The 17,015-nt window shown below is 48.3% G+C and overlaps 1 protein-coding gene across 2 annotated transcripts in view; it reads left to right on the top strand.

Moving 5' to 3' along the window:
- LOC308575758 (tRNA (32-2'-O)-methyltransferase regulator THADA-like) overlaps nucleotides 1-17,015 on the top strand; it is a 68,336-nt gene that overhangs the window by 32,571 nt on the left and 18,750 nt on the right. For both annotated transcript variants that reach the window (XM_081174638.1, XM_081174639.1), the window contains exons 14-22: nucleotides 646-755; nucleotides 1,534-1,694; nucleotides 3,116-3,282; nucleotides 4,243-4,428; nucleotides 7,189-7,337; nucleotides 9,538-9,666; nucleotides 10,663-10,767; nucleotides 11,945-12,145; nucleotides 13,457-13,607. In XM_081174638.1, the coding sequence (XP_081030764.1) occupies nucleotides 646-755; nucleotides 1,534-1,694; nucleotides 3,116-3,282; nucleotides 4,243-4,428; nucleotides 7,189-7,337; nucleotides 9,538-9,666; nucleotides 10,663-10,767; nucleotides 11,945-12,145; nucleotides 13,457-13,607 (1,359 nt within the window). The remainder of the gene's footprint in view (nucleotides 1-645; nucleotides 756-1,533; nucleotides 1,695-3,115; nucleotides 3,283-4,242; nucleotides 4,429-7,188; nucleotides 7,338-9,537; nucleotides 9,667-10,662; nucleotides 10,768-11,944; nucleotides 12,146-13,456; nucleotides 13,608-17,015) is intronic.

Genomic DNA, 17,015 nt, shown 5'->3' with positions numbered 1-17,015 from the left:
CGGAAATTTCAGGACCACGGAGAGCTCCAAGCGAGCCGGAAACCAAACTGAGCCATTTCAATCATTTGTTCCCACTCCTCTGCCCCCTTTCTGGAAAACGTAGTTTCTTAAAGGTTTCTTTAGCCTGGTTATCTAATTTGATTTCATAAAAAATTATTCCGTGCAGATAAAGAAAAAGTACTTCCTCATGCAGTACAGTTAAAACTGTGGCATCCCCTCCCCAAGGAGTCAGTGGTGGCCGCAAACATGGATGCCTTGAAAAAAAGAATTGGGCAAATTCCTGGGATAGCTCAGTCGGTAGGACATGAGACTCCAAATCTGAGGATTGTGGGTTGGAGCCTCACGTTTGGCAAAAGATTCCTGCATTTCAGGGGGCTGGACTAGATGACCCTTGTGGTCCCTTTCCAACTATGATTCTATGATAATTTGTGGAGGAGAAGGCTATCAGTGATCATGATGGCTGTGTTTTACCTCCACTACCAGAGGCAGTAATGCTTTTGAACCCCAAGAAAGCAACCCCAAACAGTCTAGTCTTCCACCAGTTCTTTAGAGCATGCATTTGGGGGAAATACTTTGTTCCTGTTATAGTCCTTGAGGTTTCTCCTTGCTTTCTACCCCCACCCCCTGTACTGTACTACTCTGCAGGCAATATGGCTGCGCTACTGAGCTGGGCAAGAAGCAAGGGCTACTGGGACTTTTTCTCGAGAAGCAATACATTGGCACTGCTGAGCTGCTTGCAGGACAGTACGAACGAGGTGCGTTGTCCACCCATCCTCCCATGACTCCTGGGCATGTCTGTCTGTGAATGGCAAGAATTTACAAGTGGGGGTGGGGGGAGTCACCAGAGTAGCACTTGGAGGCACACTGGCACCACCAAGGTCTTGCCCCGAACACCCATACCCGCTCACTGGCCCCTTAATCATGAGGCAGTGAGAGTGGTACCGTCTCTCGCACGAAAAACACATAGAGCTGAAGGAGGAAGTTGGGAAAGTGACGCTCTGTCCTGCTTCCTCTTCCAACTCTATGTGCTTTTCAAGGCTCAGATTAGTTCTATTGGATCTGACTTTACTGATTAATGGCCAGAGGGGGTGGTCTGTGACACTTGCTCAAAAATCCAGATGTGCCCCCCATCCTAAAAAAAAGATATACGCTCAGCTTCAGAGTCTGGTGATTTTCCTTCGGCACAGTAGGAATTTTGGACCTAGCATCTTTCTTTGCGCATAGGCCAAGCCAGTGTGGTGTAGTGGTTAAGAGCGGTAGTCTCGTAATGTGGTGAACCAGGTTCGATTCCCCGCTCCTCCACATGCAGCTGCTGGGTGACCTTGGGCCAGTCACACTTCTCTGAAGTCTCTCAGCCCCACTCACCTCACAGAGTGTTTGTTGTGGGGGAGGAAGGGAAAGGAGAATGTTAGCCGCTTTGAGACTCCTTAGGGTACTGATAAAGCGGGATATCAAATCCAAACTCTTCTTCTTCTGTTCTGAACATTGCCCATTGTCCTCGTTTGACTATCTCTCTCCCCTCTTGCATGGCAGATCCGTGATCTGGCATCTGAGCTGCTCGTCCGCTACTTCCCACCTGCTTTCCCAGAATCCATTGCTGTGGCTCTCTTCGAACGGGCACAGGAAGCGATGTGCAGCCCCAGAGTCCCAGAGGCAGAAGCAGGAGCAGTGCTGATGAAAACCATCCTCCAGAAGTAGAATATTTGTTCTCTTAACCTTTTTTTTTTACGACTATTTGAGCCTTTTACAGAATTTAACCCTGTTTGGGGTTGGAAGTTTGGGAGAGCTATGAAGGAGTTTGGCTCAGAAGGCGGTGTTGGACTAGGGTTGGGCGATGTATCAATAATATCGTCCCAAACTGAAATCCGTATCATGATACCGGTTTCGTAATTTTTGACATGGCAATATATCTTGAATCATGATATGTGTGTGTGCGCGCACGCTCTGCAAAAATCACAATGTGGGGGAAACCATGGAGCTAGCTGATTCCGGAGAGCCAGTGTGGTGTAGTGGTTAAGAGCGGTAGACTCGTAATCTGGTGAAGTGGGTTCACTTCCCCGCTCCTCCACATGCAGCTGCTGGGTGACCTTGGGCCAGTCACACTTCTCTGAAGTCTCTCAGCCTCACTCACCTCACAGAGTGTTTGTTGTGGGGGAGGAAGGGAAAGGAGATTGTTAGCTGCTTTGAGACTCCTTCGGGTAGTGATAAAGCGGGATGTCAAATCCAAACTCTTCTTCTTCTTCTCTTCTGTTAACTCTGCCGACACTGCTCTCCCCTGCCTCATGCAGGGGGGCAACGAATCACAAGAGCAGGCGCTGGCAAAAAATCACAACGCAGGAAAAACCATTGAGACAGCCAGTGCATCGCCCCATAGCTCCATCCCTATTTCAGACATTGTGATATATTGGTATGTCACAATGTTTAGCATGCAGTGTTCAAAACCAGATACCGCCCAGCCCTAGTGAAGGCTAGAGAGGCCTGGAAGTTTGTTTCCCAGTCTATGGCTGCCCCATCCCGGTTTGGAGTTATGCTTTTGTTTGTTACTCAGCCTCTCCTTGTCCAGAATACAGACACACCTTGGAAGTCAAACGAAATCCGTTCCGGAAATCCGTTTGACTTCCGAAACATTAGGGAACCAAGGTGCAGCTTCCGATTGGCTGTAGGAATATCCTGCAGCCAATCAGAAGCTGCGGAAGCCCTGCCGGACGTTCGGCTTCCAAAAGAACATTCGATAACCGGAACAATCACTTCCGGTTTTCGATCGTTCAGGAGCCAAAATGTTCGGCTCCCAAGGCGGTTGAAAACCAAGGTACAACTGTACAGTGGTACCTCAGGTTAAGTACTTAATTCGTTCCGGAGGTCCGTACTTAACCTGAAGCACACTTTAGCTAATGGGGCCTCCTGCTGCTGCCGCGCCGCCGGAGCACCATTTCTGTTCTTATCCTGAAGCAAAGTTCTTAACCTGAAGCACTCTTTCTGGTTTAGCAGAGTCTGTAACCTGAAGCGTATGTAACCTGAAGCGTATGTAACCTCAGGTACCACTGTACTTTAGTTTTTGAAGGAACAGCTGCTCCTTTCCCTCTTCTAACTACCTTCACTGTTTTCCCTCCACCAGAACAGACAGTCTTGCGTTGAAACGAATGTTGCCGGGGGCAAAGGAAGATCCGCCTGCGACATGTCTCTACCAGGCCTTCCTCAAGCATCTCCTTGGCGAGCTGCGGACACATTTTGCCAGGGCTGCCCACGACGTGTTACTGGCAGCACACACCTCACCGATACATGGTCAGCGCCTTGGGGCTTGGGGGATTGCTTGAAGCAGGGCAGGATTGCTTGGGAACTGAGTGAGAGAGGGAGGGAGGGGTTGCAACAGGGCCTTCTCTGTGGTGGTTCCCTGTTTGTGGAATGATCTCACCTGCGAACTGCGCTTGATCCCTCTCGTTATTATCCTTTAGAAGGGATTTCTTAAAACATTCCTTTTCACCCAGGCATTGGGTGGCTGAAACATACTCGATTGCAGCCATGTAAATTTTACTCAGAGTAAAAAATGGACTTAAGTTATCCACGTTCATTCAATGAGTCTGCTTTGAGTAAGGCTATTGCTGGATGCAACCCATTGTTTCTGGCAATGTTGGAATGAGAAGTTGTCCTAATATTTGGCTTGCTTTTAAAAATTTTAAAAAACATTATTTTCATTGTTTTTAATGTGTTAATGTTACTACCAGTAATAACAATTTCCTCACCGGGCCACAAAGATCACTGAATAACCTTGGGCTAGTGTTCTCTCATAGGCTACTCCCACCTCACAGGGCTATTGTGAAAATACTGTGGGAAAACTTTTGCGTACAAAATTTAAAATTTAAGGGGAAATACCCCTATGGAGAACAGACCCCACTCCCGGAACTCATGAGGGGCATGGAATATTAACTGATGGTTGTGGGGGGACTCCTAGACCCCATTTGCACTAGACATTCAAAGCAGTGTTGCACCAGGTTCACCAGTCATGGCTTCTTGCAAAGGATCCTGGGAATTGTGGCTTGTTCAGAGTGCTGAGAGTTCTTTGAGACCCCTCCTCCCCTCACAGAACTACAATTCCCAGAGTCCCCTGGGGAAGGAGGCAGATCTGTTAAGCCACTTTTCCCAGGATTCTCTGGGGAGAAGAAGCCATGACTGTTGAAAGTGGTATCATACTGCTTTAAATGTGTGTGCGGACGTTGCCTTAACCAGCATGCTTTGTCCCAGCAGGGGTGATTTCTGCTCTGAGGCAATATCTGCTGGAGGTCCCAGAGGTGGCAACCTCAATGTTGAAACCAGAGCAGGCGGAGAGCTGGCAGCTTTTCCTTAGCAGTTTGGTGAACACCGTGAGAGACGTCAGCAATTTGCTTTTGGGAGTGTTGCAGAGCAAGCGGCCCTCGAGCTTAGACCAGCAAGGTGAGACCAGAAAGATGCGAAACAGTCGCCAGCCCATTTGACTGTAAGCCTTTCTACGCAGGTCTTCAAAACAGTGTGCAGAGATCTTTATGCTCTCCCTCTATCTGGATGGCCGACCCCATTTTTAATCACCTGTTCCCTTCCCTTCCTTCCTTGGTGCCAGTGTGGTGTAGTGGTTAGAGCAGGGGTCGGCAAGGTTTACCGGCCATGGGCCAGATTACTCCCACGGAGATCGTCCGTGGGCCAGACTGGCACAGTGCAATGCTGGAAATCGTGTCTGCGCATGTCTGTAGCACCGGAAATCGCTTATGAGCATGCCCAGACGCCGAAAATCGCACCTGCGCAGAAGTGATTCTCAGTGTCTGGACATGCACGGAAGCGATTTTCAGTATCTGCGCATGCGCAGACACAATTTCCAGCGCCGCTCGGCGAGTCCCCGTGCTGTGCTACACCGGTTTAGCGCAGCATGCTAGGGACTCGCCGAGTGGGCGGCTCAGTTCAGGAGCGGGTCATGGGCTGGTAAAACGGTCTTCGTGGGCCGACCCCTGGGTTAGAGTGTCAGACTAGGACCTAAATTAAAAATTGTCCAGTAGCACCTTAGAGACCAACTAAGTTTTGTGTGCATGCACACTTCTTCAGATACCCTAAACAGAAGTCACCAGACCCTTATATATAGTGAGAGGGTGGGGTGGGGTTTTTCCTCAAAAGGGTAGTAGGAGATGGGTGATTGACTGAATGGGTATGGTAAACCTGTTGACGACTGTTAACGACTGCAATTAGTCCTACAGGAAAAAGTAAGGGATAGTATGCAGATGACCAAAAAGCTTTAGCATATGTAATGAGACAAGAATCCAATATCTCTATTCAGACCAGGTCTCTCTATAGTTTTCAGTTTAGTAATAAGTTGTTATTCAGCAACTTCTCTTTCAAGTCCCTTTTCTGAAAGTCTTTTGTAATAAGACAGCTGCTTTGAGATCCTGTACTGAATGTCCTGGAAGATTGAAGTGTTCTCCTACTGGCTTCTCTGTCTTGTGATTCCTGATGTCAGATTTATGTCCATTTATCCTTTGGCATAGGGTTTGGCCTGTTTGTCCAATATAGAGAGCTGAAGGGCACTGTTGGCATTTGATGGCATACACAATGTTAGAAGATGAGCAATTAAATAGGCCTGAGGTGGTATGTTTGATGTTGTTGGGTCCAGTGATAGTGTTGTCTGGGTGTATGTGGCAGCAAAGTTGGCATGTGGGTTTATTGCAGGCTCTGGTACCAGTGTCCATGTTACGTCTGGTCTCTACCTACCTGAATCTAGACTAGGACCTGGGAGGTAAAGGTAAAGGGACCCCTGACCATTAGGTCCAGTTGTGGCCGACTCTGGGGTTGCGGCGCTCATCTCACTTTATTGGCCGAGGGAGCCGGCGTACAGCTTCCGGGTCATGTGGCCAGCATGACTAAGCCGCTTCTGGTGAACCAGAGCAGTGCACGGAAACGCCGTTTACCTTCCCGCCGGAGCGGTACCTATTTATCTACTTGCACTTTGACGTGCTTTCGAACTGCTAGGTTGGCAGGAGCAGGGACTGAGCAATGGGAGCTCACCCTGTCACAGGGATTCGAACCACCGACCTTCTGATCAGCAAGTCCTAGGCTCTGTGGTTTAACCCACAGCGCGACCCAGGACCTGGGAGAATAGGGTTCAAATCCCCACTTGGCCATGAAGCTCACCTTTCAGCCTAACCTGCTTCACAGGGGATTAAACAAGGAGAGGGGAGAACCACCTTGAGCTAATTGGAGAAAAAGGTATTATATCAAGGCAGTATATTCACAAAATAATTCATCCGGTCTCACTCACCATCCATTTCACTTAATCACTGCAGCTATTCATGACCTCAGGCATCACCTTTATCATCCCTATTTTATCCACCTTAAGCCGCTTTTGAAATCTTCCAGATAACTAGCGGTCCGTTAATTGCATCGGTTCTCCTATGAGTAGGAGTTAGTTGGTACATATCCCAGTCATGCATGAAGCTCATTGGTTGTGCTCTCTCTCCCAACCTAGCCTCTACCTTGCAAGGTTGTAGTGAAGATGAAATGGAAGAAGAAGAACTGTGTGTTCCATTTGGAACTCTTTAGGGAGAGGCGAGATATAAAGATAATGGATGAATCAATTTAAAAGACGTTACCAGATGGTGTCATAACCATGGCTAGTAAGAGTGTTGCCAGGGGAGTTGATTTGATGAGATAAGCAGCTCAGTTAAACCCCCTTCACACACATACCTGGAAACATGGTCCTTATCCGGTTCAGCTCTCCTGCACCAATGGAGGCATTAAATTTTAAAAGGAGGACTTGCTCACAAATTTATTGACAGCTGCACAAATTATTATTATTATTATATCCAGAAAGTGGAAGGGGCAAGTAGAATATAAAATGGAAGAACGGTATAAAGAGGAGTGGGGTATAGCTGTTAATATGCAGGAGAAATGATTCTGAGGAGATATGGAAGGTGTTTGTGGAATTTGTACTGTTAAAACAGAAAGGGGGTCAGACCATCGCAAGAGGTGTTGACATTTTGGGTGGTTGGGTAGTTACAATGGAATGGTCTCGGTGGTGGGGTGCACATTTTTATTCTTATTTATTTACGATTATCACTTTGTCATAAATAAATAAATAAATCGGGTTTCTACTGTGTTTTAAATGTATAACTTGGATGCTGTTTCTCCATATTCTTAACACAACTTCCTAACCCCTTCTTGGTTTTATTGCAGCTGCAGCTCCTTCATTTGCAGACATGGGGAATGCGATCAGTTTCCTTATCCATGTGGGGAAGGATCCTGGGCTGCCTAATGAGGACGATTCAGTTCTACTCTCGGAAGAGCACAGTCTGATCCTGACCTGTTGCTGGGTTTCTGTGAAAGTGAGCAGTTTTGAGAGTGTTTCAGGTTTTTAAACATGGCAGGGGCTGGGGGGTGGGGAGTTGGGTTAAATTCGTAGCTGATGGTGGGCACCTCCAATATCAATTAACCGAGCTGGCTCGACAGCTGGAAATGTTCTGTTTCTCAAGGAACTAAACCATTTTTCAGGCCGGTTTCTTTGAGGGAAAGGGACATGGTCAGTTTGGCTGGGGTCGGAACCACAGAGAGGAACGAGCCAGGGAGAGGTCCCAGGACGTTGTGAAGTTAAGCGACAAGAAGCCAAGAGGCAGGAGAGCTGATAGCACCATGGAGAGTAACAAACTGACTCAGAAAAGAAATCTAAAGAAAGGGGGAGGCGAATAAGGCTTAAGGAATAGGACAGAGAGGAGCGAAACTGTAGCATAGTGAAGCTAATGGAAACTAGGCTTTGAAGGAACTTCACAGCACTTTACAGTGGTGCCTCGCAAGACGAAATTAATTCGTTCCGCAAGTTTTTTCTTCTTGCGAGTTTTTCGTCTTCGAAGCACAGTTTCCCATAGGAATGCATTGAAAATCAATCAATGCGTTCCTATGGAGACCGTCCGGGGACAGAGGGGACCTGTTTTAAAACAAGGGAAGGGGCAGCGAGGAGAATCACTTCTCCCCGTTGCCGCCCCTTGGTTCAAAAGGGGTCCGGGGAGAGAGGGGAAGGTGCGGGCGCCTTCCCCTCTGTCCCCTCTTTTGAAGCAAGGGGCGGAGGGGAGAAGATCGCTTCTCCCCGTTGCCGCCCCTTGGTTCAAAAGGGGTCCGGGGACAGAGGGGAAGGCGCACGCGCGCCTTCCCCTCTGTCCCCGGAGATTAACGGGGAGAAGCAATCTTCTCCCCGCCGCCCCTTGCTTCAAAAGAGGTCCGGGATGCGGGGGCAAGCTTCGTTTTGCGAAGCAAGCCAATAGGGAAATTTGTCTTGCGAAGCAACTCGAAAACGAAAAAACCTTTCGTCTTGCGAGTTTTTCGTCTCGTGAGGCATTCGTCTTGCGGGGCACCACTGTAAATGAGGAGCAGGTGTTTCCTACAGTGGTGGGAGACAGGTGAGGGGAGAGACTCCATCAGGCAAGCACTCTTTCCACCTGCCTTGCCCCACCCTCTGGTTTCTGCTTCTCAATTTGTAGTGTATTATTTTATGTACTGTGGCTTGCCGTTGTTTTATTGATTATACAGTGGTACCTCGGGTTGTGAACGGTATCTGTTCCGGAGGCCCGTTCGCAACATGAAAAGAGCACAATCTGCAGCGGCGCGCCTGCGCACATGCGGGTTGCAATTTGCCACTTCTGCACATGCACGTGACATCATTTTGCACTTCTGTGCATGCGCGAGCGGCAAAACCCGGAAGTAACCCTTTCCGGTACTTCCGGGTCACTACGGGACGTAACCTGAAAGAATGTAACATGAAGCAAACATAACATGAGGTATGACTGTAGTTTAGAAATTATTTATTGTAACTGCTGAGTGGATTTCTGTTTAACTTTTATATGTTATTATTATTATTTAATACTATTCTAATGATTGTTGAATGTTACTTTATTGATATGTTACCTATTTTAAAGTTACGTTTTATTATCACATTTTTGTATTGCATTAGATTGTTATAAGATGTACATTTTTTTTGTTTCTTCAGCTTGTGAACTGCCTTGAGTATTGTAAGATAGAAAGACGGTATACAAATTGAAAATGAGGAGGAGGAGTATTAGGGAGGTTGATCATGGGGCTGAAAAAAGTAGGACGAAGCAGAGGACCAGCTGAAAAGGACCATACAGTGTTACTTCGGGTTACATACGCTCAGATTACATACGCTTCAGGTTACAGACTCCACTAACCCAGAAATAGTGCTTCAGATTAAAAACTTTGCTTCAGGATGAGAACAGAAATCGTGCTCTGGCGGCGCGGCAGCAGCAGGAGGCCCCATTAGCTAAAATGGTTCTTCAGGTTAAGAACAGTTTCAGGTTAAGTACGGACCTCCGGAACGAATTAAGTACTTAACCTGAGGTACCGCTGTATAGGACCATAAAGCTTAACACCGCCACCCAAATTGCGAAGGTATCATGGCACTCTCTGGGGAATTAGATGCACTGGACTCATCCCCAACACAAGAGAAGTGAGGGCTCCCTTATTCATCAGACTTCTCCCCTCCCAATCTCACAAATTCTATTCTTTTTAACTACCAAGGAAATCGGGCTGCTTTTGGGAGGCCTAGCAGAGAAGATTCTGCCCCTGGCAGGCTGTCTCCTGCCGCTCCAGGTTGTAAAGATGGCTGCTGAGGCGTTTCAGGAAATCTTGCTGACGTGCCGCCATTGGGTAAGGCTGTCTTCCTGCTGGTACAGCTGAAGTCTAAACGGGCTCTTCAAAGCCTTGCTTAGATTCGTGTTTTGTACTTTTACAAGTGTCTTATAGCAGCAGCAGAGCACACAGCACCAGCTGCTGGTAGCTGCCATTTTGTTTCACCCCAGAATGCCTCAATTCGGTGTAATTCTGGGGGGGGGGGTGCGTGGAGAGGTGGATACAGCCAAAAATAGGGGCTGCCATGCTTTTTGTGCTGTCTGCCATTGTGCCCCTCAACATACTCCCTGGTCACATCCTTTATGAATACAAATGGCTCCCCCAAAGAATTCTGGGAACTTTGTTAAGGGTTCGGGGGGTGACCATAGCTCTGTGATGGGCGAGCGACACATTTCCCACGAGTCTTTGGAGGAAGCCAGTTACGTTAAATGTATGATGTAGACTGTGACCCTTAATTAACAAGGCTGGTTTGGGGCATTGGGGGGAAAGCAAAATGGTGGTCGCTAACAACGGCTGTTCATGTCAGCTCTGGCTTCTGCTGGAGGCAGCTGGCATTTCAGGAGGCCTGTTAGATCCTTGCACCAAAAAATAATAAATCAGTTGTAGCATACTCATTGCTGTACACCACCCTGATGTTCCTGGGAGTTGTAGTTTGTTAAGGGTGCTGAGAGTTGTTAGGAGATCCCTAACATGAGTCGCAATTCCCAGAGTTCCCTGTGATGAAGCATGGATTGTTAAACCACTCTGGGCAGTATAGTTCTGATAGGGGAATAGGACCCCCTTAACAAACTACAACTCCCAGGATTCCTTGGAGGAAGCCGTGACTGTTTAAAGTGGTATCATATTGCTTTAATATATGATGTAGATGTGGCCTTATTTTGTCCCATCTCCTTCCCATCTTTTTATCCTCTCACTTTCCACGTGTCTCGGTATTGCCTGGACTTTTAAGGTTGTCCGTTGGCAGCCTTCTACTGACCAGTAAGGTAGCTGACTCGTTCGTTTTGTTTTCTCTAGGGAGCAGTGGAAGGCTGCAGCCTGGGATTCACGAAATTCTGTGCCACTTTGCTAAACAACCCAGACCCAGAGCTCCAAGATATACCGAGGAAAGCGCTGGAGCAGGTACCTTGGCAGTTAAACATCCCATCTAGGTTAAAAACATAGGAAGTTGCTTTATACTGAGTCAGACCACTGGTCCACCTTGTGCAGTATTGTATGCACTGACTGGCAGTAGCTCCATAATAATATTAATAGTAATAAAAAATTATTACTTTTACCCCGCCCATCTGGCCGGGCCTCCCCAGCCACTCTGGGTGGCTCCCAACAGAATATTAAAAACACAAGGAAACATCAAACATTAAACATTTCCCTAAACAGGGCTGCCTTCAGATATCTTCTAAAAGTCAGATAGTTGTTTATTTCCTTAACATCTGATGGGAGGGCGTTCCACAGGGAGGGAGCCACCACTGAGAAGGTCCTCTGCCAGGTTCCCTCTAACTTCACTTCTAGGGAACTGCCAGAAGGCCATCGGAGCTGGACCTCAGTGTCCGGCCTGAACGATGGGGGTGGAGACGCTCCTTCAGGAATAGTGGGCCAAGGCCGTTTAGGGCTTTAAAGGTCAGCACCAATACTTTGAATTGTGCTCGGAAACGTACTGGGAGCCAATGAAGATCTCTCAGGACCAGTGTTATGTGGTCCCGGCGGCCGCTCCCAGTCACCAGTCTAGCTGCTGCATTCTGGATTAATTGCAGTTTCCGAGTCACCTTCAAAGGTAGCCCCACGTAGAGCGCATTGCAGTAGTCCAAGCGGGAGATAACCAGAGCATGCACCACTCTGGCAAGACATTCTGCTTGCAGGTAGGGTCTCAGCCTGCATACCAGGTGGAGCTGGTAAACAGCTGCCCTGGACACAGAATTACGATAAGAGTAGTTCCAACAGTGGAATGGTTTCCCTCAGGAGGTGGTGGACTCCCCTTCCTTGGAGGCTTCTAAGTAGAGGTTGGATGGCCGTCTGTCATGGATGCTTAGCCTGATATGAGCTGCATTGCAGGGGGTTGGACTAGATGACCCTTGGGGTCCCTTCCAACTCTACAATTCTGTGATTCTATCCCTGAACTACCTCCACATTCAGAGGCAGCAGTGCTGCTGAGTACCAGTTTGCTGGGAATCACAGGAGAGGACAGTGCTGTGGTGTTCAGGTCTTCTGGGCTTCCCTGACAACATCAGGCACATCGTGGCCTGTTTTTGGGTCATTTAACCACTTGTCAACTGGGTTGGGGGGGGCTTCTTTTTCTTTCCAGGCTTTGGCTTTGTTAAGCAGCCCCAGGAACTGCTCCATCACCCGCAGGGCAGCCGGCTTCCCCATGCTCTTCCTGTGTATCGTGGTTGGGGAAGACCCCTCCAAGACGCGTCCTCTCCTGGCGAGCTGCGTTCAGAGGCTGCTGGCTTTAGCCGGCGAGCCTCTCCCCGGAGATTGGGACCAGACGGTGGACTTGCCTCAGGTAAAAGAGAACAAGTAATGGAAGGTCAAAGAATGGCGGGCAGGTTTTTGGCAGGGCAGAATCTGTTCATTGATTTCATCACTAGCCAGGAGCCTGGAAGGGTCAGTTCCAAGTAAACAGAAAACGGTTTGGCCTTTTTACAGCATCAGTCAAAGAGGGGTTAGATGGAGTAATAAAAATTGAAATGCGGATCCCAGTAGTGGAGTAATTCGTTTTGATTTATAGGTCACAAAGAACACCATAAAAGAAAAATTAGTAGATTGAAAACAGTGGTACCTCGGTTGTTGAATGTAACCCGTTCCGGAAGACTGTTCGACTTCCGAAATGTTTGACAAATGAGGCACAGTGGGCAGTCAGCAAAATCCATTGAGAAAATGGAGAAATGCACCTCAGAATCCTCTTGAACTTCCAAGGCGTGTTCAAAAACAGAAGCATTCACTTCCGATTTCTGGCGTTCGAAAACTGAAACTTTCGGCTTCTGAAGCATTTGACAACTGAGGTACCACTGTACTATGTTGAACAGAAGATTTGTAAAATATATTGTGTTTTAAATATCGTGAGTCCTGAGGTGCTGTTCACGGATGGGAGGAAAGTAATTTGTGTCTGTATATATAAAAAGTAAAGGGACCCCTGACCATTAGGTCCATTCGTGGCCGACTCTGGGGTTGCAGCGCTCATCTCGCTTTATTGGCCGAGGGAGCCGGCGTACAGCTTCCAGGTCATGTGGCCAGCATGACCAAGCCACTTCTGGCGCACCAGAGCAGCGCACGGAAACGCCATTTACCTTCCCGCAGGAGCGGTACCTATTTATCTACTTGCACTTTGACGTGCATTCGAACTTCCAGGTTGGCAGGAGCAGGGACCGAGCAATGGGAGCTCACCCCGTCACAGGGGTTCGAACCGCTGACCTTCTGATTGGCAAGTCCTAGGCTCTGTGGTTTAACCCACAGCGCCACCTGCGTCCTGTCTGTATATATATTTATACCCTAATTGACATTGCTTTCGGTCTTGAACATTAAAAAACAAAATGAAGCGCAGGAGATTATACGCATAGATGCTGAGCACATAATAAAACTTGCACTGGTTTTGTTTTTAAGGTGAGGGAGCAGAACGCCCCCCACCCAGAAAAATAATTTTTAAAATGTTGTGTTTCTTTTGTAGCCCCAGAAGGGGTCCTGGGCCCGATTCACTTAGGAATGATGTTAGTAGCTGCTGGTGTGGTGGAACAGAACAGCACTCCTAACATGGCACCACTGCAGGTTCCCTGAATGTTAAGCTGCAAAACAATCTCTCTTCCTTTTTCCTGCGTAGGTTTCGGCCCTCCACGTACTGCAGACCCTGGTCCGTGGCTCCGGTCTTGGCACAGCCCTGAACCAGTACGTTACGCCCATGGTGGTGTTATTTCTCGAGGCGCTCCGCTCCCCCAGCTGGGCCATGAGAAACGCAGCCATCCAGCTCTTTGGTAGGCAGTTCCCTTCCCATTACCCCAGGGGTGAGAGCCTCTGTGCTGTAGTGGCTGCGCTGTCGGCCTCGCATTAGCCAATGGCCATAGCAAGAGTAAAACATTACAGAATACGCAGAAAAGGAAATTTGATATAAGAGCACAGTTTAAAGTCCTGAATCAACCTCAAGCATTGACAAAAGATTATTATATCTGATTAACTGCCTTTATAAAGACACTGTGCTGAAAGTGCGTTGCTCTACAAATGGCCAACTTACAGGATCTGTACCAGCCACAAAGGGAGTCAAGCAAAGATGAATTTTAGCTCCAGCACTTTTTAACCTATACTTAAACGACATGGTCCAGTGCCTAACATCTCCTGAGTTCCATGCCCCTAAACTGGCCTCAAAACCAATCTCTGTACTATTATATGCTGATGATGCAGTCTTCTTATTCCAAACAAAAATAGGCCAGAAAAGATTGATAAGAGAATTCTCAGTGTATTGCCAGAGAGAACACCTGGTCATAAACTATCAGAAAACCAAAGTTATGGTTTTCTCAAGAAAATATAGGCCCCACAGTTGGCGTATGGACAATCAGGCAATTGAACAGGTCAAAGCTTTCAAATATTTGGGCCTTATCTTCCAGTCCACGGGGTCATGGGGAGCACACCAAAAATGTGCAAAAGAAAAAGCATCCCAAAGTGCCAAGACTTTGACTTGCTTTTTCCATACAAAGGGTGGCAAACATATACCATCAGCCCTAGAAGTCTTCCAAGCTAAACCCCTAGCACAGCTACTATACGAGGCTCAGATTTGGACTGGTAACCACCTTAGCACTTTGGAATCTGTTCAATCAAAGTTTCTAAGGCAGATTGTTTCTGTACCGCCATGCATCCCAAATGCATCATTGAGACTGGAAGCAAGTCTCCCTTCAGTAGAAGTATGGACTTGGCAAAGAACTCTTCTGGCTCCGCCGAAACTCAAATTCCCCCGGTTTACTATCCCTAGAGATATATCTATTTAAAAAGCTAAAGGGACCCCTGACCATTAGGCCCAGTCATGGCCGACTCTGGGGTTGCGACACTCATCTCGCTTTACTGGCCAAGGGAGCCAGTGTACAGCTTCTGCGTCATGTGACCAGCATGACTAAGCCACTTCTGGCGAACCAGAGCAGTGCACGGAAACGCTGTTTACCTTCCCGCCAGAGCGGTACCTATTTATCTACTTGCACTTTGACGTGCTTTTGAACTATGCGACCAAGAGGCCAAAAGTGCCAGGAGTGCCAAGAAAACCAAACATGGAGTCATCTCCTCCCCGGGGTAAGCATACTCACGACTGGCATCAGCTTCCTCCGGCCTCCGGCAGATCGGCTTCTCCTCCCAGCGAGCTCCTTCCAGCCTCAAAGAAAGCTCCAGAGCTCCAGCTGGCCCCAGCAACCTTTCAGCTGGCTTGCTGGCTTCCCCCACACATGGGACGTTCCTGCAAAGGCTTCAAAGCGTTGGCAAACATCCATAACCTATGCGACCAAGAGGCCAAAAGTGCCAGGAGTGCCAAGAAAACCAAACATGGAGTCCAGCACACTTCCGTTACGCAGCTTGCGAACTATCGGTGCCGATCCAAACGTCCTCTGCCTCTTTGGCCGTTAGCAGAGTAATCACAGCGGTGAGAAGCAATTGCAGCGTGTGGGTAATAAATTCAGAGCAGACACAAGGCATTCCTTATCTTCTTAGCCTTTAATCATGTAGCATAACATCATAAATTAGACCTGGCGAAAACTCGCCCATTCTCTCCCTCGTACACAGAGAGACTGACACACTCAGAGTCAAACCACTCCCATAAGTGTTTGTGACCACGTCTCAGAAAAAAGACGTCACACAGAACTCCTTAACCCTGTGAGTTCTGAAACCAATAACACCCCCTCTCGTCTTGCATCCTGAGGGAAATTGAGAACCTCTATTTACAGACCTCTTTGAGTTCAACTCACCTCCCATTGCCTTTTGCCTCCCACTGGCATCTATCCCAGGCAATTGTTGAATCCCTTCCACACTCCCAGAATCACACTGTGCGAAACCAACCCACGCACTGGTGACCTGAAACCTCTCAGGTGGAATCCCCTTTGTGGTGCGAGTTGACCGCCGGAGCACGAACTCAGGTGCTCCTCCTGACCCACTGGGATCAGCAAGTGTGTCTCCTAGCACAGAAGACTCCCCCTCTGATTTGCTGCGTCTTCGGGCCTTCTGCACTTGGCTAACAGGAGATGAAGGCTCACTCTTGGGTTCCCTCTTAACCTGTGGAGAAACCCACCCCTGTGCTTGACCCTCATCAGCAACCTGGTCTCCAGCAACAGGCTCCGCCTCTGCTTCTCCTTCCTCCCTTTCTTCCTCCCCCTCAGAATCGGACAAGCATTCTGAGAGAAAATCAGAACCAACCCTAGGCCGTGACCAACCACCCTGCTCAAAGAATTCAGCATGCTTGCTGACCAGCAGCTTGGTCTGATCACCCTCTGGGTATGCAAACTTCCACCCATTTGTTGCAGGATCATACCCACAGAAGATCATGTCCTTGTACCTAGGACCACCCTCCTTCCGTTGCGCTGTTGGTATTGGCACTGAAGCCCTGGAACCAAACGAACGGAAGAAATGCACCTGTGGCTTTTGCTTGTGCAACAGAAAAAACGGTGTGTCACCTACATCATGATTGTAGGACCTGTTAAAAACAAAGCTGGCAAATTTCCACGCTTCACTCCAAAAGCTCTGAGGCAGCCCAGAGTCACACAGTAAAACCCTGACAGCTTCTGCCAGTGTTTCACTCCTGTGCTCTGCCACGCCTCTCTCTTGAGGAGACTTTGCACCCGTCACCTGGTGACGAATTCCCTTTTGCTTGAAAAACTCCTTCAGAGCAGACCCAGTGAACTGTGACCCATGGTCGCTCCTGAACCCTTGCACCTTGGTGGAGAACCTTAGTTCCACCTCCGCAACCCAATCCTGGATCAGTTGCGCCGCCTCCCCCTGCGATTTGAGAGAGAAACACCATAAATTCTGGGAAAAATCATCTGTCACCGTTAGCAAAAACCTGGCCCCACCCAGACTCTCACACTTCATGGGTCCTGCAAGATCTGTGTGAACCAGCTCAAAAGGTTTTGTGGTTACCCTCTTTACCCGGGAAAACTGCACCTTTGAACCTTCCTGCATGCCCTGCACTCTAGGGATCCCTCACATGGTGTGATCTTGCAACCCTTGGTGCAGCCTGGCAACCTCTTAACATCTTCCAAACAAGCATGAGACATGCTCTTGTGCCATACATGAACACATGAATCATGGCTGGGAACACTAGCACACTGCGCCTGTGCTTTTCCGGCATTCCCCCCACCCTCCAGAGGTGTTTCCAGAACAAAGAGATTGTTCTTGCTTTCCATGTTGACAAGCTG

This window comes from Podarcis bocagei (genome assembly GCF_964188305.1).
Source record: "Podarcis bocagei genome assembly, chromosome: 16".
Lineage (NCBI taxonomy): Eukaryota > Metazoa > Chordata > Lepidosauria > Squamata > Lacertidae > Podarcis > Podarcis bocagei.
Note: the sequence above shows the minus strand (reverse complement) of the source record. Positions and strands in the feature narration are given on the sequence as shown.